The 23,438-nt window shown below is 39.7% G+C and overlaps 1 protein-coding gene across 4 annotated transcripts in view; it reads left to right on the top strand.

The window, feature by feature from the left end:
* FAM171A1 (family with sequence similarity 171 member A1) overlaps positions 1 to 23,438 on the top strand; it is an 86,695-nt gene that overhangs the window by 38,171 nt on the left and 25,086 nt on the right. For 2 of the 4 annotated variants that reach the window (XM_002193815.7, XM_072925500.1), the window contains exons 2-4: positions 11,363 to 11,590; positions 17,728 to 17,820; positions 22,824 to 22,982. In XM_002193815.7, coding sequence (XP_002193851.5) covers positions 11,363 to 11,590; positions 17,728 to 17,820; positions 22,824 to 22,982 — 480 coding nt within the window. The other 2 variants (XM_072925501.1, XM_030264614.4) reach the window with 2 other exon arrangements.

Here is a 23,438-nt window from a genome sequence, read left to right on the forward strand (position 1 = left end):
GGGAAAGCGCTTGAGCAGAGTGTCATTTACAGCTATAAATATCTAGAATGGGCTTATGCCAGAGTAAAATCAATAAGTCTTTTATATTGTCAAATGGACAAACTAATAAATAATGCCAGCATTTGCCAGAATCTTATATGTTCTGACTGGGCTCTTTTAGGTAGGCTACATGTGTAATATCAAGTTTACTTATTTGAAGGTACATTTAACATTACGTGGGATTTTTGATTTAGCAGAATGATAAAAAATATACCAAAATCATAATGCCAATGTACTTAGTACTTTGTTAATATGAAATGCATTAACAATAATAATAATTCAGTCACTACACTAATATGTGGTACATGTTCTTGGTCTCTGTAATATGCTCACCATCATGATTCTGGCCATCACCAGCTGCTGAGAAGGAATACATGGGTTGAAACCAGCCCACAGCTATCTCTGATTTTATTTATGTTGCTAATTGTTCAATTCTTGCATGGTTTGTTGGTCTGAGCCCTGTATATATGACTTCCCTGTGCTAGTTTGGGAGACATTCTCACTTTTTTAATGAACTTGGAGAAATATTTGAGCCACTCAGCGGTGGTCTAGTCAATTGATTCACTCAAATGACATAGCTGTTCATCTAACATGAAGGCCACCCTCGGGTGCCATTTCTGTTGAGATGCAGTCAGCTCTGTTTGCAGCAGCTGTGGTCAGTCCCACCCTCCATTATTTCCTGAGCTTCAGGGCACATAGTCCTTGCCCATCTCCTCTCAGCCTTCCTCTGCCATTTATGGGCCAGTCACAGCATTTTACATCAAGATTGATCTCAAAATAGAACAGATAATTCACTGATCTGTTTGATCAGCTGTGATTCGTTGCTGTTTAGAATTTTGATTTGTGAACCCCAGGAGTCCTTCAGCAGAGTGTTATCCCTTCCAGACTCCCCCTTAGATAGGCAATTATATATACGACCTAAACAAACAGGCTACTCCCAAGTTACTTTCACTCATTCCCAAAGCCTGGGTTGTGGACCTTCAAACCTTCATTTCTAGCTACAGTGGTAATCATGTGACTGTGATAAGCAGCTCTGGGAATCAGACCAAGAAATACAAAGGTATTCTCCAGCGCTCTTCCCATCTTGGAAGGCAAGATAAGGTGTGTGAGCAGCATGTCAAACCCTCATTGTCACATTGTGGTTTTTATATACAGTGAGTCTAAGAAAGATGAATGTTGCTAGTGTAACTGTACCTTTCCAATTTGATTGTGAATTTGTGGAAGAACCAATAACTTCTGATCTACATAATTGACTTCCAGTGTAGGGGAATAGAAAGTAATTTTTCAACATTCACAGTTTCAATCTGATTAGAATTATTTTTCTCATGAAATCATAAGAGCCCTTAAAAATAATCCCCTGCCAAAAATTTGGATCACCATGGCTATTAGAGTAATTTAAACTGACGCAAGGTTTGGTTGCTGAGTCAGTTATGTATGCTCTGCATATATATGCATATATATACTTCACAGCTGAAGTATAGACAATACAGCAGCCTGATTCAAAAATACTAATTGAAAAATTAATTGACTTGGATCAGAAGGCTTATTCTATGTGACTGAGATTGGATGAAAGAGAAAACAAGCTGTAGTGATGAATGGCCATGTATTAAGCTGGGGTTGCTTTACAGTGTTAGGATAAAGGGAACTGAAACAGGTCCTATTTTATTTAAAGTTTTTATTGATTATCTAGAAGAAGACCTAGATCACAGATTAGTAAAATGTTTAAGAAGTTCTAAATGAGGAAATAGAAATACTATTTTGAACAGAAAAACTCAAAAACTTGGAAATAAATAATTTTGGAGGATAGGAAAATTTCAATATAGACAAGTTGGGTGCCATTTAATCTTGGTGCTGCTGTGACAGAAATCACAGGAAGTGGCATGTAGAGATGTTAATAAAAGGAAGCTTTTTAGGGTTGGGAGGAAATAATAGCAACCTCCTCCATCCACCCAGTCCTAAATACCAACTGACTGTGGAGGTTTTTGGGTGTTCAAGAGCTGTTGTAAACACTCTGTAATGCCTGTGCAAAAGTCCATACCAACCAACCCCTTCCTGGCATTGTCACAAGCATCCTGTAGTTAGGGAGCCAGGAGATTTTCCTGCTGCGGTGCCAGTATGCAGCATTGGAGGTTGGGAAGTTATTGGAGAATTAGTATGCTGATTTGGAATTAATGCAGAATAAAGATTTACTACAACTGTATGTGCTAAATACTGACCTTAAGCTTGCCTAGGTCAGGAGACGGGCAGGTACCCTTCCAAAGGAGTGCATCAGAGCTGACTGAAATGCCTGTGAACCAGCATGGGTGGTCCCAAATCCTTTCTTTTCCTCTGCCAGTGTTGCACTTGGCCACCACTCTCCGCCCCCACACCTGCCTGTTCTGCTGATTTTGGCACGTGGGGCTGCGTTGTTTCAGCAGTGCAGCCTGATAACCTGGCACTGAGCCACGCGGTTTGTTAGGCTGGTGCAGTGCTGGGTTAGTAAAGGCAACCAAAGCTGCAGCAGGTCCAAGGAGAAGTGGGGTAGCCCAAGAGAAGGAGCAAGAGTCCACAGCCAGACCAGAGAGGTGGGGAGGGAAGGGATGCTCCTGGTTTTGCTGTGGAGTAGCTGAACAGTAGTGCTGCACTCCTTATCACTCTGCAGAGCTCTCTGCTCAGGCTGGCTGGGTTGGAGGAATGAGATGGTTACCATGTGTAGCTTCACCTACAATTTCATTTTTCTGTCTGCCAGCTGGGGATAACCTCTGCAAGGAATGAAGCGATTATAAATCGACTGTCGAGTTATTTGAAGAAAGGGTACGTGCAAGTGCCTTGATAAAATTTTAGCACAGTAGTTTGCCTCTGTATGTGCATGAGCTGACATCAGTGGATTACTGAGATAAAAGTGGAAGTTTGCACTGCAGGCTGCAATGGGAATGTAGAGAGGCCCTTGAGATGGGTTTGTTTGAGTTGTTAGAGTAGTTTGTTTAAAAACAAACAATGCAAGTAAAAATACCCTCTTCCAAAGTGATATCTAGCTTTGCTTTCACAACAGGCTTTGGAAATTAGAGATTAAACCTATTAAGATTAAAACTGCTTGAAAATGAGGGGGGGGAAAAAGTGATTGTCTCATCACTGGCCCATTGAACATACATTGGACATAGAATACATCTGCTTTAAACTGCTTTCATCAGATGCATACTTTTATTAATAGATTTAGGACAAAGTTATTTTGAGAAAATGTAACATGTGCTTTTGTGGCTCAGCAAATCCAAGTTTTCCCTTTCTGCCCTCCTCCAAACTAGACTGATGGTCCAGCAGGCATAAAGTTGGCTTAAAACCCCAAGCAGCTGAGCTTGGTGGGGTGTTATCTTCAGAGCTGATGTCAAAAATCAGCTGGGACCTTGAGTCAGGAGGGAACTCTAATGCTGAGCAACTGGAAAATATCAGTGCATTAACTTCTCATTCCATATTGATCCCCAAACAGAGTTTCAAAGAACTCTATAACAAAAAAAAAAAAGAAGGGTTTAAGTCGGGATTACTTTTTCTTGTCTTGTAAAGAACACATTATGCGTGTGGCAAACTAGAGCTTTGAAACTCAACTTCCATCTGCGCTCCATGACAGTATTTTATTTAATTCCATGTCTAAGAGACAAGGTTTGGAAATGAAATTAGTTTGTGTCATGCACAGTTCCTGTAGAGATCAAAGGCAGACCTGTTAATGCAACTATTGCTATTCATGAGTTTCATAGCCATGTGAGTTTCAAGTTAATTATAAATGCTTGTTTAATCACTTAACAATAGGGTATCGGAGTCTCATCTGGGCATAATGCACATAGCTCCCACTTTTCTTAATTAAAGCAAATTCCTACCTTTTTTCCCAAGAAATTAATTTTGGTGGTAATGCTCTAGGCTCTAGCAGGTCACGATATGCAAATCTTCTTTTACATGTTGCATGATGGATTTCTTTATTTTATAATCCTGTAACTGCCCCTCCCTCCCCTTTGAATACAGGGGTTGTATAGTAGCCTGGTTTTCATCATATTTGGCATAAATTGCTCTAGTTCATATAGTAGAAATCTTTTTGGGACATTTTACTAAAAATTGTGTGCATTATCCCTAGGAGATAATGCATTGTGAAATAAATTAATGTATTTATCATTTTAGTTTATGAACAGTTTATGGATTGTAAACCTGAAGAGGTAAGTAAGGCACGTGACCTTCATATCAAAGACAACTGTGCTGTATTTGAAGACTGAAGATTAAGACTAATTATTTAAGATAAACAATTTCAATCCCCTGGAAATTAAATTCTTGTGCACTAGGGGAACCAGCCATAGCCAGCAATGCCTGAGGCACTTGGAGCAGCAAGGATTGTTAGATGAGAAATATGGATGAATCAACTTGAGCTGCAGAGAAGGGTGAAAAAGTCTCAAGTGCTCCCCGGGTGTAGCTTCCTCCACAATCCTGGATCCTGATTGTCTGCAGAGATGAGGTGAGCAGAATGCTCTGATCAGGCATCATAGGAGCTTCTCTGTGTCAGCCTAGAGAGTGTAATATGCAGTTCTCATTGCATTCTGCTGTTTCTGAGGAAGAGCAAGAGAGGGGAATAAAATAAAAACTCAGAAATCCATCAGTTATGCATTTGAGGAAGAAAGTTCCTTCTTGACTTCTGAGGTGTGAGGTTAATTCTGGTCATCACACTGCAAGTACTCAGTGTGGGGAGAACCCTACTGATAGTCATCCCCTTGACCTCTAAAGTACAAAGGGTTAAGCAAATTCAGATTGCAGTGCTAAAAAGAAGCACCACATGCAACCACTTGGGATGGCTTCATATATGTTCTAGAACCAAACAATAATTCTCTTAACTCTTAAAATTGATTGTAAGCCTTAATTAAACACCTAGAACTAAAATTAAAGCTATTAACCCAATTTTTTTCTCACAGCCTGAGTCTATTATCTAGTAAGCTGTTCTCTTGTTGCCAAGAGATGACACCTGAATTTGCTTAGGTTTAGTGTACAGCTGTTGGCTGTCCCTGTCAGCAAGACTAAAGGTCCTCAGCTGACTTGATCTTTTGCAGTTTCCTTGTTATGCACAGTGATCCAGCCTTCTCTTGCAGGAAGAGGAGGTCATGCTCTTTAGATGGTCGGTCCCAAGGCTGCTTCACTGTCCCCTGGGTTTTTGTGTGTCCCTCCTCTGAACTACTCTGCTTTCTAAATCCCTTCTGAATCTGGGTCTGAGAACCAAGCTGTGTTGTATAGTCCTTACTGGATTTCTGACTAGTGCAGTAAGGAACATTTTTCTTCATGCCAGGGACTGCAGCAGCCTTGGTATCATTTGGAGAATCGCTGAACAGGCACTGAGCAGACCTCCTGTGTCCCATCCTCTGCATGGTTGGGTTCCCTAGAAATCAGTTCTGGACACTCAGCCCAGCTGAAACCTTGAGTCCTGCTGAAACCTGTGGTGGAGGGGAAGGTCATGTAGCACTATTGATTTTCTTGTAATGAGGGCCAGAGCCAGTTCTGAATAGAAAATATCATCTTCACTGCAAATCTTGTTCAAGCACATGTAGTTTGCTATTTGAGGTGCTACTTGAGAACTTCCAGCTGACAACATCAGTGAAGATCAGAGTCTGTGTGCTTCTGGAGGGATGTTACATACACGTTTCCTTTTCTTCGTGCAAACTTAGCCTGCTGCTATTTTGAAGTGTGATTGTCAGTAGAGCCTTCTTGATGCAGAACATTAGAATGATACAATATGTAAATGCTAGAGTTGGCATCTGTGGCTAAAGCATGGGGAACACTCCTTTTTCTAGGAAAATGTTTTCCTTTAGATAAATGAAAATCTATTGTTTGGCTAAGGATTGACCTCACACATGGGCAAAAGGTTAAGAGACAGAAAGGCTTATCCATTTGGCACATAGGATTCAAAGCCAGGCATTTTGCCAGTAAGCTCAGTTCAGAGCGGACACAATTTTACATAAAGTTCATAATGGCTTTTTTTAAATGAGCAGGAAGCTTTCTTTTTCTAATCAAAACCTAGGTAATTTAAATATCTCTTTCTTTGGTAATATCCTGACATTGTCCATGGATAAGGGACCCCAAAGGAAAAGCTAAGTGATTGCAGCTGCCTGTGTCAGCCTGTTCCCAAAAGAGATCATCTGTCCAGCAGACGTCAGTGGGAGTCTGCCTGACAGAGGGGTGTGTGCACAGAAACCAAATTGCAGGCTTGGAATCTAAACAGGGTTGTGATCTTGGATTTTCAGTCTGTGTCATAACTTTTCTGTGTTTATTCCAGTATGTGGAATCTGACAGTTTGCCTTTGCTCAGGTTATTTAGGATTTTCTTTTCTGTGTTATAACTGACTTTATAAAAACAAAAAACCAAACAAACAAAACCCCAAACCACCTAAAACCAGTGCTTTTCACTTCTCAAGAGTTCAGTTATAGAAGACAGCAGTGATGATGGCAGTTCTGAAGGAAACCGTTTGCAAACTGAGAATTCACAGCAATGTAAAGAACAGTTGTGAGTATGAGAAGGGGTTACAAGTGAAGAAATAGTTTTCTTAAGGTTAATTGCATTTCAGGAGAGGCAGTAGAGTTCATAGAGCAGATGGCATAGGAAGGATTGCTCAGAGAAAGTTTAAACTTAGTAAAATCTCAAAAATCAGATTAAAAAGACAGATGGGATTCTGGATTGGAATGCTGCCATTTAGTGATTTTTTTTTTTTTTTTTTTTTGGTCTTTTTTTCACTTTCCCAAATTATAACCTTGAAGATGCTGGAGTTTTTTATATAGCTTACAATAAATTTAGTACTAGAAAACTAGGAGGGTGCTGCATTTAAGGAGCTGTTTTCACAATAACTAGTAGTTTTGGTTTGCCCTCATTTGAAAAACAAGCAGGAGGTTTAGTGTTTAAAAGAAGACAAAGGACCATACGAGAACAGATTTACAGTAGACCTGCTTGAGCATACCTATACATCAACCTTCATGTATAGGTATTTGTGGAATTTGTCCCTCCATTTGCTGGTTTTATTTGCTCTTTTCCCACTAACCTTCTTTTCCTTTGGAATTCTTGAAGCAGAGTTGGAGGGTTGCACTGTTTAACATCTGCGAGTGGCCCATTCCTACCTGCACTTCTAAACAGGGTGACACAGGCTTTTTGCCCTTCCAGAAAGGGTTGTTTTTACCTGTGTTTTATCTCCTGGAAATGACAGTTGTAAGTGCTTCTTGTTTTGCACTTGAATCTTTCCTGTAAGGATATAATGGCAGGACACACACAGTGGTGCAGACAAGTGACTCTGGCTCTGTACCTGTGCCCACCAGTGCTACCAGCCAACAGGGAAGTACATGCCAGACAGATGAGGTCTGAAAGAGACACATTCACACCCCACCAGTCAGGAGCCAGGTGCATCAGATAGGGCTATGGCTCAAGCATAGCCTGTCCTGACTGTGGTTGGCTTGTCTGGGGAAGTGAGAGAGACCACAGCTGCCCTGGTGGGTTCCTCAGCCCAGGGTCTATCACCTCAGCCATCTCTGCTTTGCTCTTAAATGAGGAAGACTCAGCATTCTTCACCTTTATGTCCCATTCCTCCCTCCAAGACCTCACTAGTAGCACAGAACAAAGCTCCTGCAGAACTTAGCAAATACTTCTACTGTATATACAGTAGTGTGAGAATGAAGCAGGCTTGGCTTCCCTTTAGCTGTTCATCTTTTGCAGTGCTTTCAGTTCCCTGCCTTCATCTGCAGCTGTGCTTCTTCTCTGAGTCCATGTGTCTTTAATTCTGTGTGAGCTCCTTGCTGTGGTAGGCTGCAAAACTCAAGAATAATTTACCTGCTTTATACCCACTGTTTGCTGAGAGTTCCAACTAAAAAGTTTGCCAGATATTTTAAATACTCTATTCCTTAGTTTAAAGTAAGTCTTCTAAACAGCTTCTAGTTGATTTCATCTAGTATACCTAGTCTTTCAATCTAAGACTTCCCTATTTATTAAAGATCAGATTGATCTTGGGTCACTGGTTGTCCTTACTCTGCTGTCTTAATTCCCTTCTCCAGTTCCTCCGATCCTCAAGAAGTGCCTGAATATATCCTAGCAATTCTGAAACTTGCTGTCTCTTTTTATAGGTTGTTCTCATTATGCCACTGTTTGAGAGGATGTTTTCTTCAAAAATTCTTTCTGGTCTTAAGCTTTTAATCATTCAGTTGCTGTGGAAATTACAGTGATAACGTAGGTTTAGTGTTCATGACTTAACTGCTGCATTAGATAAGAAAAAGGAGCTGCTGCGTGGGAGAAGGCCCTGAATTAAGCAAGTTGTATGCATTTCACATGTTTGTCAGGGAAGATAACACATGAAAAGGAATTAGGATTGTTCAGGCTACTAGGGTTTTCTCTATCTGCTCAGGAAAAAACATGTTAAATATCAAAAAGGCGAAAACAAGCCCAGTGTCTGATCTAGGGACTGTGTGGTTTGGAACAGCAGTTCCAGTCTGCTGCCTTTCAGGACATCAGCATTCTCTCTTGGGTCTGCCTTTGTCATTTCTGTTTTTAAGAAGGATTTTGGAAGCCCCCTGTCCTTCCTTATCAGAAAGAGAGAGGGATGCAGAAAGAGAGAAGTATGCAGACAGAAGCCTCTACATAGCTATGGAGTGGGAGATAAAGAATTTTCCTATTGGAGATACCCATGGCTATCTCTCCAATTAGGGAAGAGAAAGATGGATTTGTGTATATAGGAAACTCTTGGGTTTTTCCTCATGATCAATTTTAGTAGTAGTCTCTCTTCTAGAATTTTGGATGTATATAAGGAATTAAATTGGTATGATACTTCTGTTGTTTTCTTACCCTCTTCCTTAATTAGTATTTAATATTCCAGAGCTCCCTGGTTTCTTCTTATATGTGGTTGTTTTTAGAGAAGGCTGAATTTCCATGTTACTGAAATTGCTAATGGCAATGTTCAGCTAGTCCTGTTCTCTTGCTTTTTCTTTAATGCATCACCCATTATTCTTAACCTCATCTATTCTTGCATTCTTTGCTAGGAAATTCAAAGTGAGAAATGCTAAGAGCACAGCTATCTGGCTTTGGATCTAAGATATCACTCCACTTTGAAAATGAGAACTTACACTGTTTGTTGTCCTCATGTGTGTAAATACATGAATATATATGTTTTCCTTCATTGATTAATGTGGCTTCCTTTCACATACACAAGTTGCTTGGTGGTCAAGGCAAGGTTTTTAAGGAGGCACTCTGTACTGGGCACCAGAGTACGTGGACACTGCTTTTCAATGTACTTTGCTTCCTTTGACTACTAAATGCAAAACTGGGAAGAAGTCCAGAATCTTTAATAGCTGAAATATATTTCATGCTGATCCCATCTAAATTGGCATCCTCCATTGCCAAGTTCTAAAGCAATGACTGCAATGATGATTAATTTCTTTAATGGGATTTTTGTTCAGGTCTGCTTGATGTTGGTGTTTTCAGTACTGTAGGATTCAGAGAGAAGGTCTCTGCTTATGAAAGGACCCAAGATACTGATCTTTCTGGCTGAAATGCCCTTAGGACAGATGTGCTGATACTTTGTATTAGGTCCTCATGTCCTTTTAAACTTCTAGGTTGTTACAGTGTGTTTCTCCCCATACTCAGTTGTGTCATTTCACTATTGACACTCGCCACAAAGATTTTTTTAAGTTCTGTGTTTTATTCTTGGTGTCATGTCCTGCTGGCTTAGGACTTAAACCAAAATAAGTTCTTTAAAGGCATTAGTAATAGAACAGAGCTGTACCACCAGTACTGTTCTGTAGAAATCAGTGTAATGTTTTTGAATATATATGAACAGGAGGTCATGTCCTCTTTCCTGGGCATCACATGCAGGAATGTTTGCACATGGAGTGGGAGGATCTTGCTTGTGAAAGGCTGAAGGTTCCTGACACAAAAAGGTAGTTTGCAACATACCATCTACTACCTTGGGCAATGGAGTAAGCTGAGATAGGGAACTTCATGCAAGAACAACAGAATTTCCAGATATTAGGATGGGAATGAGAGAAAGGGGAGAATTGGAGAGAAAAGAGGGAGGGAGGTGTTCATTTAAGAGGAAGAGGCAACTGGAAGTCAAAAGAGCCCAAGGAATGTCTTGGTGGAAGCAGTAGATCATTGCTGGGTCTTTTCAACACAGCATTGCATTTGAGTCATAGTTATTGCAGAAAGGCAACAGCTGCTGCTTTAGAGCATGAGGCAATTGAACTATTGTAGGAACAGAAAAGTAATCATAGATACAGAAGAATGCCTTCCAGAGGGACTGTCTTGCACAAGCCATTCCATTTTATGTAACAAAAGCCTGGTGACACAATGCATGGTTTAGTCATAGGAGTGCCCAGAGTGGACAAATATTGTACATCTGGAAACATTTAAACTAGTAATTAGTTTCTGGAAAAATGGCAAATTACTAAAGAAAAATGTAGTCCATTGTGTTGTCTTCAGACTGCATATCTGCAGGATGTATGATTCTCCTGACTGCCTTAACCATCACTTCTTTGCTTCTCACCAGTAGTATGTGGGGACAGGTGATACAGTAGTGTCAGGGCTGCTGCTGTCACTGCTAGCACTCCCACCTGGTTGTCCTGTGCTTTGAGGACATGGACATGATCTGTAGGAATTCTTCACCTTGGTTAGACATCACCAGGGAAGTCCTGTGCCAGCTGGGGCACTCTCTCCCACCAGAGCTGAAAATATCCAACTGTAGCACAGCCTGCTCTATTGCCCACTTTCTTCCTTGGCTTCCATCACAGCAGATTTCCTCCATTCCATTGCTACACAGAGAGAATTGCTTTGTGAAGGAGTGAGGAGCAAACCCCACTTGCAGCCTTTCCCTCTCCCCACTGCTGCTGGAGAAGACTGGCTGGAGCAGAGGCACAGCAGGGCAGGGACCTTACAGAGAGTTTCCATGCCCTGCTGTCCATGACTGCCACAGGATGTTTGATAGCACACATTTAGAATTGCACAGTACAGCAGTACTCTATGATTAACATGTTGCCCCTCAAAGGGAGTGTTGCCTACCTTGGAGATGTGCTGCCCAGCTTCATGTGGGTCACAGGTGGAAGATAGGTGCCTCTACAGCTGAAATTAGCTGCAGGCAATAATTCAGGACCTGGTCTAGTTTGTAGCAGAATCTGCAGTGTCTCTGAAGAGTGTCTGCCTGAGATGGAGAGCTTCAGGCCAGTATAAGAAGTGACTTGTACATGGCACCACAATGTCAGAGCTGGTGTCTTTACAGTCACTGGTGTGTCAGCATGTTCTAACTGCTGCCTCCCACAGAAGCTTTTCAGACAATAATTGCTGTGGTTGTTTGTCATTACAGAAGTAACGCTGAAGGTCCATGTAAGCGATGCCAGCACTCATCAGCCAGTAACTGAAGCCTTCATTGAGATTTTTACCAACCAGATCTCCATTGCATCTGGAACCTCAGGAGCAGATGGCACTGCCTTCCTCAAGTTTCAGTATAAGTTGGGCAATCAGCTGATAGTGACTGCTAGTAAACATGCATATGTGCCAAATTCTGCACCATGGAAACCTGTAAGATTGCCTGGTAAGAGACCTTTATTTTTGTTCTGAGGTAAGATATTGCATCTAAAGGAAGCTACAGTTTTGTATTATGTGTTTCAATGCTTGAGATCCTGGGTGGGAGGAGAAACATCTGCACGTTTCAAAAATAGTAACATTTCTTCCTCAGTTAAACTGCAGCATCAAGGCTGAGCAGAGGTTCACTCTCCTTCTGGAGGTCCTCGATACAGTGCTACATCAGTTTTCAAACAACTGTTGGTGTTCCTACAGCTCCATAGAAAATAGAAATCTATTCCAGATCTTTTTCTTTATGGGAACTCTGTTTCCAAGAACTTTGTTTCAGCAGCTGCGATTACTCTTGCTTCTCTTCCAAAGTTATAGCATCTCTTGCACCATAGGCTGTAGTGTACAAAAATGTCCTGGTCTTTTAGCTCTTAGCCATGTCAAAAAACCTGTTTTAATCTGCAGTTATGTTATTCAGATGTAAGGATTTTTACTAACTTGATTAGCATGGCTTTGCTTCTTCCACAGGCAAACAAGTATAACAATAATACTTGTGTGTTAGTTTTTATCAGAATGCCTCAGAACATTAGTTATATGAGAAGAAAAATTGAGTCATGAATCTTATTTCTGACTGCTAAAAATAACAGATTGAGGGTGGCTTTCAAACCTTGAGATGTAACATCTATATGAAGATCATATCCTGAGTTTCATCTACCTTTCTTGTAATCCTCAGCTACAATTAGGGTCCATTTAATTTGGGAATGGTCCCAGGCTTGTATTATACCCAAATCACACCTAAATAACACATGCCTCAGGTTTGATAATTAGGGCCAAAGGCAGGTAAGGTTTTAAGTGCACTAGTATTTAAATAGTGTATATATTCCCAGGGCAGTGTTGAATTCCATGCTTTGGCTCCATTTTATTTATTAATATCAACATAGCCAGAAGGGCTGCATGACTTGCTGCAAGGTCGAGTAGTAAATGTATTTTCAGAAAGGGAAAGGAACATAAATCTCTTCAAACCCAGAACTATGCTTTAGGAATTTCAATGTGCTGTTTACTTATCTGCTTTCACTTGCTTCAGATAAGAGTTCTTTCTTCCTTTTATATACTGTATTCCACTGTGTTTTTCAGCTACTTAATGGAGCTAATAGCAAAGACTAAGTCAAGCTCTTTCGGGTGTGGTGAAAGAATAAGATGCAACTGAAAGAGTTGCAGTCAAGAGAGTTTCAAATAAGTAAAAGGCAGCAATTCATTGCAGTAGCAGCTGTCACAGCTAGTCTGTGGCTGAGCAGTTAATTCAGTTATAAATAAGAAACGCAGCCTGGTTCTATAAACTGGCCCCTGGGTTGACACACAGGGACTTCAACCAATCACCAATGGACTATGATCAAATTACCCCATGAACTTCCTAAGCTGCAGACATCTCACTGGTCAGGAAACTGGGAGGTGTTAAGAGCGGACCAAAGAGTGTTATAGACTGGGATGTTTCAAACCTGCCATATAAAGCTGGGTTCAAACAATAAAGGTCTCAATATTGCCACAGGGACCTTGGGTGTGTGCAGTCTCTGTCACCAACCCACCCTTCCATGTTACAAGAGCAAAATTGGAATAGGTCATGCAGAAAGGTTGTGAAATGTCCCCCTTTAAAGACATTCAGAACTCAACTGGACAACTCCTTCTTGGTGGAAGAGGTGACGTACAGAGGTCCCTTCCAGCCGTAATCGTTCTGTGACTCTGTTTAGAAATTTCCTTTGAGTTTTCTTTTCTTTAAATAAGATGAAGTACTGCTTTCGCAGCATACTTCATGTGCTTTTAAATGACGAAAGTATGCAATAACTTTGCCTTGTGTCTTGTCTTTGGCTTATACTCTAGGTCTTTTGAATGAAATGTACTCTTCCGTAGCCTGGAGTTTGGTTAGTTTTTTTGCTTGTTGTTTTTCTTAAATACTGATTTTGAGGGAGGGGAATGAAACAGGGCATTTTTGTTTTCGCTAATCATTGAAGTTAAAGAGCAGTAATTTTATAGATTCCACAAAATCTTTCTTTCCATGGCTGAAACATGAGCTTAGCTCTGAAAGTAGATTTGTTTCACCTCTGATCATCCCCCACTGAAACTGGTAGATAGTTTGCCATTGATTTAATTGGAAGTAGAGTAATTTATTTTGTCTTCTGTACCTTGAACTTGTTCCTTTCTTTGATTAAAGAAACAAGTTACAACTAGATAATTTAATAGGGTTGTTCTTTGAATTAGTTCTGAAAAGGTACATGACATACAAGGTGAGATACTTAGGCTTTTATATTTTGTATTGACTAAGACACCTCTAGTCTTTAAAAAACTTTTCAAGGACTGTTTGTATTTAAATGCCTATCATGCTTTTAACAAGCACAATATAGAACTTTGGAAAAATGTTCAAGTTGTTTTGTTGTTTTTTTTAAGGTGGTTTGAGTGATGGGGAACAGGCAGCATATCTCAGTCTTTGTTCTGCAGTGTGCAGTCTGGGCACACCCGTACAGCTGCATCCTCATTTCCCAAAAATGCTTGTTAATAGTCCTAGGAGCTGTCCCCCGCAGAGCAGATCCCCCACTCTGAGAAGCATTCCACCCAGGGCAGTGTTTAAGCTGATGTGCCATCCTGTGTGCTGTGGTAAGTGAACTATGGCCATTTTACCACAAACGGGAAAATGATAACCATGAGCAGGGAGTAGGTTTGAAAGCTAAAGGGTGGTAATGTCCTGTAGCAGAACTTGGCCAAAGGATCAGGATTCCTCCATCACAGGCAATATGCATTAGTAATAGTGTTATGCTGAAAAGCTGTGCAGCCACTGAACTTGTGTTATTTATTGTAGTACCTTCAAGGAGTAAACATCGAGGGTTTTCTGTTCTTATAATTTGTTAGAAATTAACTTCTCTTATATTGACAAAAATAATTACTACCTCTTTGCTGCTTAAGCAGAATGATTATTTATTTACATAGTGATAAATGGTAGGAGGAAAATATTTAAGATCTCTTCTTCCATTAAAATATTTATCAGCAGAGCCATGACTCCACTTATTAACAGTTCATAAATTTAACATCACTTGAGTTGTTGAAGTGTTCATGATGGAAGATGTGTTCATCTGTCTGCTCTTAACCGTGCTTAGATTTTTCTTTGTAAAAAATTTGGAAGAAAACATTTGTGACTGGTAATCCTTATTTAAAAGGATACTTCTTTTGGAGCAGCATATGCAATGAAGAGAGGGAGCTGCTGAGACAGCATGGTTCAGAATTCCTTGGTAGAGGCAGTGTCATGGTTTAACTCCAGTCGTCAACTAGGTACCATCCATCTGCTTCCTGACCCCCAGCCTCCGTGGGGTAGGGAGGAGAATCATAAAAAGGTAAAAACTCTGGGTTGAGAGAAGAACAGTATAATAATTAAAATAAAGTAAAATTTTATAATAAGAAGAATAATAAGAATGAGAGTTAACCAAAAGAGAGTGGGGAGTAAAACCCAGTTAAAGCAAGTGATGCACAATGCAATTGCCCAGCCCATCCCTGAGCAGCAGGTGACCCCTTGAGACAACTCCCCCAGTTTATATACTGGCCACGACATTCTATGGTATGAAATTTCCCTTTGGCTAGTCTGGATCAGCTGTCCTGGCTGTGCTTCCTCCCAGCTTCTTGAGAAGCTTCTCACTGACAATATATGAAAAACTGCAGAGTCCTTGACTTAGGGTAAGCACTACTCAGCAGCACCCACACCATCGGTGTGTTGCTGACATTGTCATCCCGAATCCAAAACACTGCCCTGTACCAGCAGCAGAGAACAAAATAGCTCCATCCTAGCTGAAACCAGGACAGTCAGTCAGAGAAAACTATGGTATTCACTGTGGTAAAATACAGTTTTAGGAGTGAAGGATGATTATTGTGGTATTTCTGGGAGAGGAGAGCTCATCTGGAATTGTTTACCTGTAAAATAAAGTTAAAAACTGGGAAAGCAGAGTATAGTATTTAAGGACTTGTCCTTGGCATAGCCATTCAGGGACATGTGTGTCCAGCTCTGGATCCGTGCTTCAAGAACAATGTTTAAAACTGTGGACTTTTATCAGCGGTGATTAAAAGATTGGAAAATGCAGTATACAGGGAAAGACTTGAAAGTGCTTAATTTATTTTCTTCATTAGTGAGAAAGTTCATGGGTAATGTGATCATAGTCCATCAATACCCTCATAGAGAACAGGAAACGGGTAAGAGAGAATTCTTCTGTCTAGCAGGCCTGTATAAAAAGAAGATCAAATGGCTGGAAATCGAACCTCTATAAATTTTGATGGGTAAAGAGGCACATTGTTTAACTACCCTCATAATTATTTATTAGAACATGATGTGGTGTGTTCTTCACCACTGGACACCTGTAAAATAAAATTAGAGTTTTTCTACAACATTTTCATGTTTTGGTACAGCTATTGAATCTGCAGCAATAATTAATTCAGGAAGGCTGTAGTTATACAGGAATAAGGCTGGATCGTTGCTGTCATCCTTCTGGCCTTAAAAGCTGTGTCTTTCTGTCATTGTCATGCTGAGAAAAGATTGTGCAGAAAAGCCCAAGGGAAGTTTAGAGGTTATATATTCGTTATAGTCTGGCACATATGAAAGAAGATGTTGGCATGGTTGATTGTATTGAGCTCCCCAGGGTGTCTAAATTATATTAGCTTTCTTCATACAAATTAAGTTATTGGAGTAAAGACAAATTTTGTAATTGTGTGGCCTTAGTGCTACTTGCACTAGGCTTTCTGACTTACGTTGCCTAATGTGTAGATTTGTTTCATATTTGGGCAGTGGAAAGAAAATGCCCAGCTGTACTTGCAATAACATTATATGTAATTTTTTTTTTTATGTTTGTATATATTGTTAAGACTATCTTTTAGATGGTAGTTATTTTCAGTGTGTTTCTCATAGTTTTTATTCCTTTCTCCCATATTTCTCCCAAACACTAAAATTTCTGCTCTTTAAAAGGAGAATATATTTATTAACGTAGAAATAGTGTAGTCTTCCTACTGGTAGCTAACATCTGTGTGGTCTCTTGGATTCATTAATGTGCATTAATTTAGAGGAAGTTCATAAAATTCCAGAAAATCAGAAGAGTTTGTGTTGTTCTTCTGTTGATTGTTTCTGAGAATGCCTTCCTCAACTTTACTTCAGACTAGGATGAGTCCCATTAAGGTATGGGATGCTGCCCAGTTATTACTAGTTATTAATATTAGCAAGTTATTACCAAAAATAACTAGTCTGCATTAGTCTTCTCTTGTTCCATCTTTGAAAGCCACATGTGGACTGCAGGCAGTCATGCTCCTTATTGTTTTCATAGTTGCAGGAGGCAGGTGGGCTCTGTGGCTAATTCCTTCCATATTTGGGGTCTTCTGGGACTGAATAACTTGGCATGAAATTATATCTTATTTTTCACTCTACAAAGATGTGTGTGCATACTGACACAGCCCCCTGCAAGGAGTGTCAGTACCCAGTGGGGAGGGTGGTCCTTGCAGGTAGACTTCTTGCAGCAAATACCATTTATCTGTCTCCTTTCACACCACTGGTAGGATGACAGTAGTTCTGCTATAAATAACACTTCTCTGGTGTGGGTGGTGACTCAGTACATGCTGCATTTTAAAGCAAATAATTCAGACTTAATCATCATACTTTGCCTTTCTGTATAACTTATGTAAGCATCTCAAAATACTTAAAACTTAAATTTCATTCGAGTCTTCCTGAGGTAAGAAGTATAGCTGTTGCACAGAAAAATAACTCAGCCAGACTGAGAATAACTCAGCCAGACTGAGTTAGCATTTCAGTTCTCTTTATGTATTTCTTGTCTTTCTGTGGAGCTGGGAATTGCTTCATGTAAGGCATGAAACCCTACTTCACATTGCACTCTCCAGTGCTTTGAGCTACCATGCATGACGTGCAGGAGTCAAAGAGTAGAACATTTTGTTTAGTTCAGTAGTTACTCTGGCAATTTAACTCTTTGGTTCAGAAAATGCATGTGGTTTCTGTCATGTATGCAATATGATTTTAATAGTTTGGGTGGTCTGCTTTTGCAAAAATGTGAAGAAAGTAAGCGCTGTTGTTATTGGATTATGCTTATAAGAATTTAAATATATGCCACTTAAAACACTTCTCTCCCACAGTGTTCTCTTCCCTGAGCCTTGGCCTTCTTCCTGAACGCTCAGCTACTCTGATGGTCTATGATGATGTAGTCCAGATTGTCTCAGGATTTCAAGGTATGCTGGCTTTGGGAAGTCAGAATTGAAATTTGAAGGACACTAAAGAAAAATCCTGACAGCGCAGTGCTCTCTGAACTCTGTCCTGTGAGTGAGACTGGTGTTCTGTGGGGAGTTCTGAATTCCCTGGGGACTGCTTCTCTGTGGGATTGTTTTACCAAATTAATAGCTGAATTAATCCCTCACTGCTGTAACTAGGGAATTCAAGTTACACAGTAATAAATGAGTTTGTATTTTAGTGTGCCATTTGAGAGCTAGAGATTAAATTTCTTAAACTGTCTGTTGGATATTTTTTCATCTAGCCTCACTTAACCATCCTTGAAGGAGACATTTTCTGGTGTTCTTTATGTCTAAGATTTTTCTCTGGTTTTATTTTTTTTTCTTCCTTCCTAGTGTGCATGAATTAGCTGTTTAGGGCATAGAAAACTGAAAATTTTCTTGTATCTGCATTGTTGTATTGTTGTATAGCCTGTATAAATTTGCTTTTCCTGTGGACCCCTTGTCCGACTGCTTGCAAACCTAAGTCCTACACATTGAAACCCACTGTATTAGAAAAATAAAGTTAAAATAACCTTTTTGTAAGGCTAAACACATATGTTAAAGTAACTGTAGTATCGGTTAGAGGAACAGTGTTTTCTGAACTGCACAGGGAAGAATAAAATTTTCATTTGACTTAGGGGTCTGACATAAATTAGTCCAACTAATGTGCTGGCTGAGGTAAGTCTGTTAATAAAAGAACAGGTGATTTTAAAGATACTTGGAATCAGAACATGGGAATATCCTTCCTGTGGGCACTCTTATTGGGCATAAATGCTGTCTTATTCAGAATAATTTTTATGCTTGCCATCATTTTAAACTCTACTGGATAGTTAATAAACAAGGAAATAGTGCCCTCAATAGTATTCGAAGATAACCTTGTTCTATCTGAGAGAAAATAATACAATTATGCCTTCCTAACATATTTTTTAGTTAGAAGCCATCCAGACTCAATAGGCTTTTCATTAGTGATAGCACTAGATATGGCTGGAGCTGAAAATGCATTAAACAAATTAGGTAGCTGATGGAATGCTCAGAAGGAACTGGAGAAAAAGCTGCTGTACATATATTATGCAGTTTGAGAGCTGGACATTGTCTAATGGGGTAAATTAAATGGATGGTGAACTCTGTTAAAACACAAGGGATTCCATTAGGCAAGACATGAAACATTGTTTACCAACAGTGTTCCATTGTCATGCTGTATTAAATATTCTTATTGTTATGCAAATATGCTAATATTATGCAATTAACTGGAAAAGTACAGTATTTTCATGTTCACAGCTTCCTTCGAAAAAACAGGGGGTGCCAAAGGACTAGAGGGACATTTAACAGCTGAGTGAGACTCATAAATATTTTCAGTATAATCTTCTTTCCTTCAGTGTATTGATCCAATGTGTTAACAATATATATGAATTAGAATAATTTAACTGCTTCTACTTCTATGGGATAGCAGAAAAAAAGGATAAAGGAAGAAAGGGGTACCTGAAGTATTCTAAGGACTGGGATTTGAACTTGCAGTCCTGCCCAGTAAAATCTTTTTTATGGGTCCAGTCCTCATTTCTTTTCCTGGGACTTCTCTTGTGATGAAACCTAAAAGAAAGACAGCCTAGACATTGTTCCAGTATTTGAATGGAGCCTCTCTAGTCTCCATCCAAAATCCTTGTGACCTAGTTTTTCTCTGTTATTTCTCTAATTTACTTCCCAGTAACCTCACGCTATTTCAAAAGAGCTGATCAGGAGTTACCTTAGTGTAAAACTGAGAGCAAACCAGAACTCATTATAGCAGGAACAGACTGGGAACACTGGTGTTTGAAGCACCAGTCAAAGAGAAAGAAAGGCCTGTCTTGGTACACTAAGTTACCAATTGCATTTGAATAATTAATCAAGCAAGCAATGTATTATGCAGTTGAGAAGTTTGTGTGAGTTGATGCAGGCAGCTTCATTTTCAGGATGGCATTACAATCCACTGCTGTGCTGTCAGTAATTGTGAGGGATGGGGCTTGCCAGCCCCTGGGTCATTTAAGTTATTTAATGCCAGCACAGTGATGGGCTGAATTTCAGTGTGCAGTGAATGGAATCTGCATGGGGACTCTGACCCATGAGCAATCAGAGCATGAATTGGTGAGACTTCAGATGTTACTTCACATAGATTAAACCTCAAATGCTGGTGTGGGGCCACTTGTCACATACGCAGTGTGACAAGAGGTGCCTTACAGGGACTCCTTGAGGTTACTTCCTCAGGAGTGACCTGGCAAACTGGAGGTGACAGCATTTAAATCTGGCTGATGTGTTGACAAGAGGCTGTTTAAAGAAGGTAAGATCAGTGCTTAGCAGTCTTTACCTCATGGCACATATCATGTGGGAAGAGCTCACATGCACATTTTACACTCAAATGTGCTTGGTTTTTATAAATAAAAAATAGGTATCTTCAGTAATAGAAGCAATACTAATAACCCACTCCCAGTGATAAGTGATCACTTGTTTAAAAAATATTTTTAAGAGTCTGATCAGCACAAGTTTCTACCACTTCCAATTCCCTTAATAAATCTGTGCCCAGACATATGCCCCAAAATCCACAATGGCCTCTGATAAAGGAGAACACTGGATTATCTTCCAGCAAGCTGGTGACAGAAAGTGAAAGCCTTGGTAGCTGCTTTCCTCACAAACATTCCTCTGGAAGCTCCCAGTCTTCTGCCCATTTGTAGTCTTGCCAGGTATGGGAGACCCAACTGAGGAACTGAGGGGAGAGTCAGGGTGAGTGGCAGGTTTTTAGTGAACACCAGTATGGAGGAATTTGTTTTTCTAGGGTGTGAATAAGCTACTCAGCACTGATGTATTAAATGTCTGTGTATGTACTGTCACAGAGGAGGCTGTTTCTTCACCCTCAAAGCTTATAGGTGAGTCCATTGGTGTGCAGGTTTTCTGCCAGGTTTTGAACTCAGCCATAAGAAGGTTTTGTACTGCTTGTAGGATTGAAGGAACTGAGGTTGGCTTTCTGAGCCCTCCTTATCTAGTTAAAATTTGGCAGCTCATGGCTCTCTCAGTGCTAAAATCCATATTTTTTTTTTTTTTAAATAGAATACCTATAAACTACTGTATTGCAGACTCAACAATAGTTACTTGGTTTCTAATTTTTGCTTAGTTTGTATCTTTGGAAATAAAACACCAGTTATTGGCAACTTGAATAATGCATCTTAACCAGACATTTAAACAGCAGAAAATCCTACAATTTTACATTGAACTATTGGTGATAATCCTAAGGCCAGTTTCTTTGTTGTGGGTTTTTTTCCCCTGTGTTTTTACTGTGGGTATGTATACTCATGGGCTGTAGGAACCCACTCAGCAGTGCAGTCAGAGGGTTCCAAAGTGCCTGAGCACATCAGTCCCTGAGGCACAGCAAACTGCTACTTGCACAGCACACAGGAGATAAATCCTGCCTGAGTTTGTTGCAGTCAATTTATTTAATCTTTTATATAGTTTTCCATTTATGCTTAGAAATCAGATAAGGGAGATTTCTTACCATGTCACACAGGTGTTGTTTAATGACTATATTTAACACTTAAGGATACTGCCGGTCTTGAGAGCCTGCTGTAAACACTAAAATATTCAAGAAATTAAGAAATAAAAGCAATTTCATAGTTTTTTCTTGCAGAATTACCAAAGAAATGACAGCTAAACAACGATCAGCTCTTTGGGGGTGCTTACTCCTGTACACAGGCATTTTTCTTAGCCAATACAACATTTTGTTCTGTTGAGTTTTGTTTTCTCACAGCTAGAGCTCTTGCTGGAAAATTATGCAAGAAAGATTCCAGTCTCTAGGTTAATGACACTGTTAGTTACAAAGCTTAGAAGGAAGTCAGGCTCGTTATTCTTTCTCACAGTGAAGCTTCATGTAACCTAAAAGTGCTGCCAGAGACTAATGGGGGAAAAGATGCAAAATTGTTTCAAGTTGACATCTTTGAATCACATAGTCCAATGTGAATTAAGAAGAAAACTGCTTGCCTCTTGATTTTGTGCTGTGTGGGAAGTGTACTGTGTGTATTCAAAATGAGCTCTGGAGAATACAATAGCTTTTGATTTAAAAATTAATTTGCATGTTGTGCACACAAACTTTCAGATGGAGTCTTGCTGTGTGTTGCTAAACAGTATTAATGGTGAGTATCCTTTGAAAAAGACTATTGACTTTATAAGCTGGGATTTAAATGAGACATCAAATGCTATAGTACATGAAACAGTCTTAAATCACGTTGCAGCAAAGACCCTTCAATTAACACCTAGTGAGCTTGAAAGAAACCCTAACACTGTACAAGACAAAGAAAATGAGAGAAATCTTACATGCCAAGTAATCTGTATCTATTTAGATGTGTTCTTTGCATTGGGAAAATATGGAAAATCTTTTCACCCAAGGCTTATCAAGTGAATCTTTTAGTCTAGTGATTTCAGTAGTGACCAGTCTCTGTTCTAGAGTTTTCATGGTCAAAGCTTTACAGAAGTTACATAATTTAATTGAGACTACAGGTAGATCTATCTCTTAGAAAATAATTTTGAAAATTATAAACTGCATTTATCTTGCTATTTCAGGGAAAACAAAATTTGAACAAATATGGTGAACTGGATGCTTTCCAGTTCATGGTATGCTTTTGCATACCCTGCCTCTGAACTTACTTTTAGTTTCAGTTCTACTAATGAAACGAGGCGTGCAATGGAAGCGGAGGAGAAACAACATAGCCAGTAAAGCTTCTGACAGTAGGTGCCTCCACAATTTTGCTCTGGAGAGAAATAATGAAAACTGCAAAATAAATGTAAAATGTAAAAAAATAACTGTCTTTCATAATAGCTTTCTGATGTCTCTGTCCTTCTCAAGCTGCTGCAATTTATAATGAAAAAAATGTAAGATTGCTTCCATGAATATGAACTCCTAAATACTCTGCCCACCTTGGATATTAAGTCACTTTTAATATTTTTAGGTGCACGGACTCAGCCACAAGTTCACTTTCAGAGAAGATCTGTGAAATTGCCAGAGAACACTAGCTACAGTGATTTGACAGCATATCTGACTGCAGCCAGTTCACCCTGGGAAGTGGACAGTTTCCCTTATTTGCAGGGATTAGATGGAAATGGAACAGGTAACCCACTACCTTGGTTTTGTTCTGATTTCATATTGGTCCAGGGCTTGACTTTTGATCCTATATTTTTTTCCATTCCCCATTCCAGCAAGCATTCTTTCAAATTTCGGTGACATGACATTTTCCACTGCCCTACCAATATGCTGTTCCAGTGAACAAGAGGGTAAGGTCTCCCATCCCTTAAATGAGGCCACTGAATAGCAAAGATGAAAACTCTTGGCCTTGGGAGATCAGACAAGTTGGTCACACTTTTAGTTCAGAGCTGAATGTCCAAATGCACTGCCTGTGCACATAAAAGATGGAAATTAATGTGAAGGAGCAAGAGAGAATTTAACCTGAGGATGCCATAAAATTCTTAATCTTTTTTTCTAAAAATAAATAAAATGCCTACATATCAAGAATTTAATACTGTGTTGTTTCAATGGCTTTGTGGATACTTTTGAATGTAGCCAAAAT

The sequence above is a fragment of the Taeniopygia guttata genome, chromosome 2 (genome assembly GCF_048771995.1).
Source record: "Taeniopygia guttata chromosome 2, bTaeGut7.mat, whole genome shotgun sequence".
Taxonomy (NCBI): domain Eukaryota; kingdom Metazoa; phylum Chordata; class Aves; order Passeriformes; family Estrildidae; genus Taeniopygia; species Taeniopygia guttata.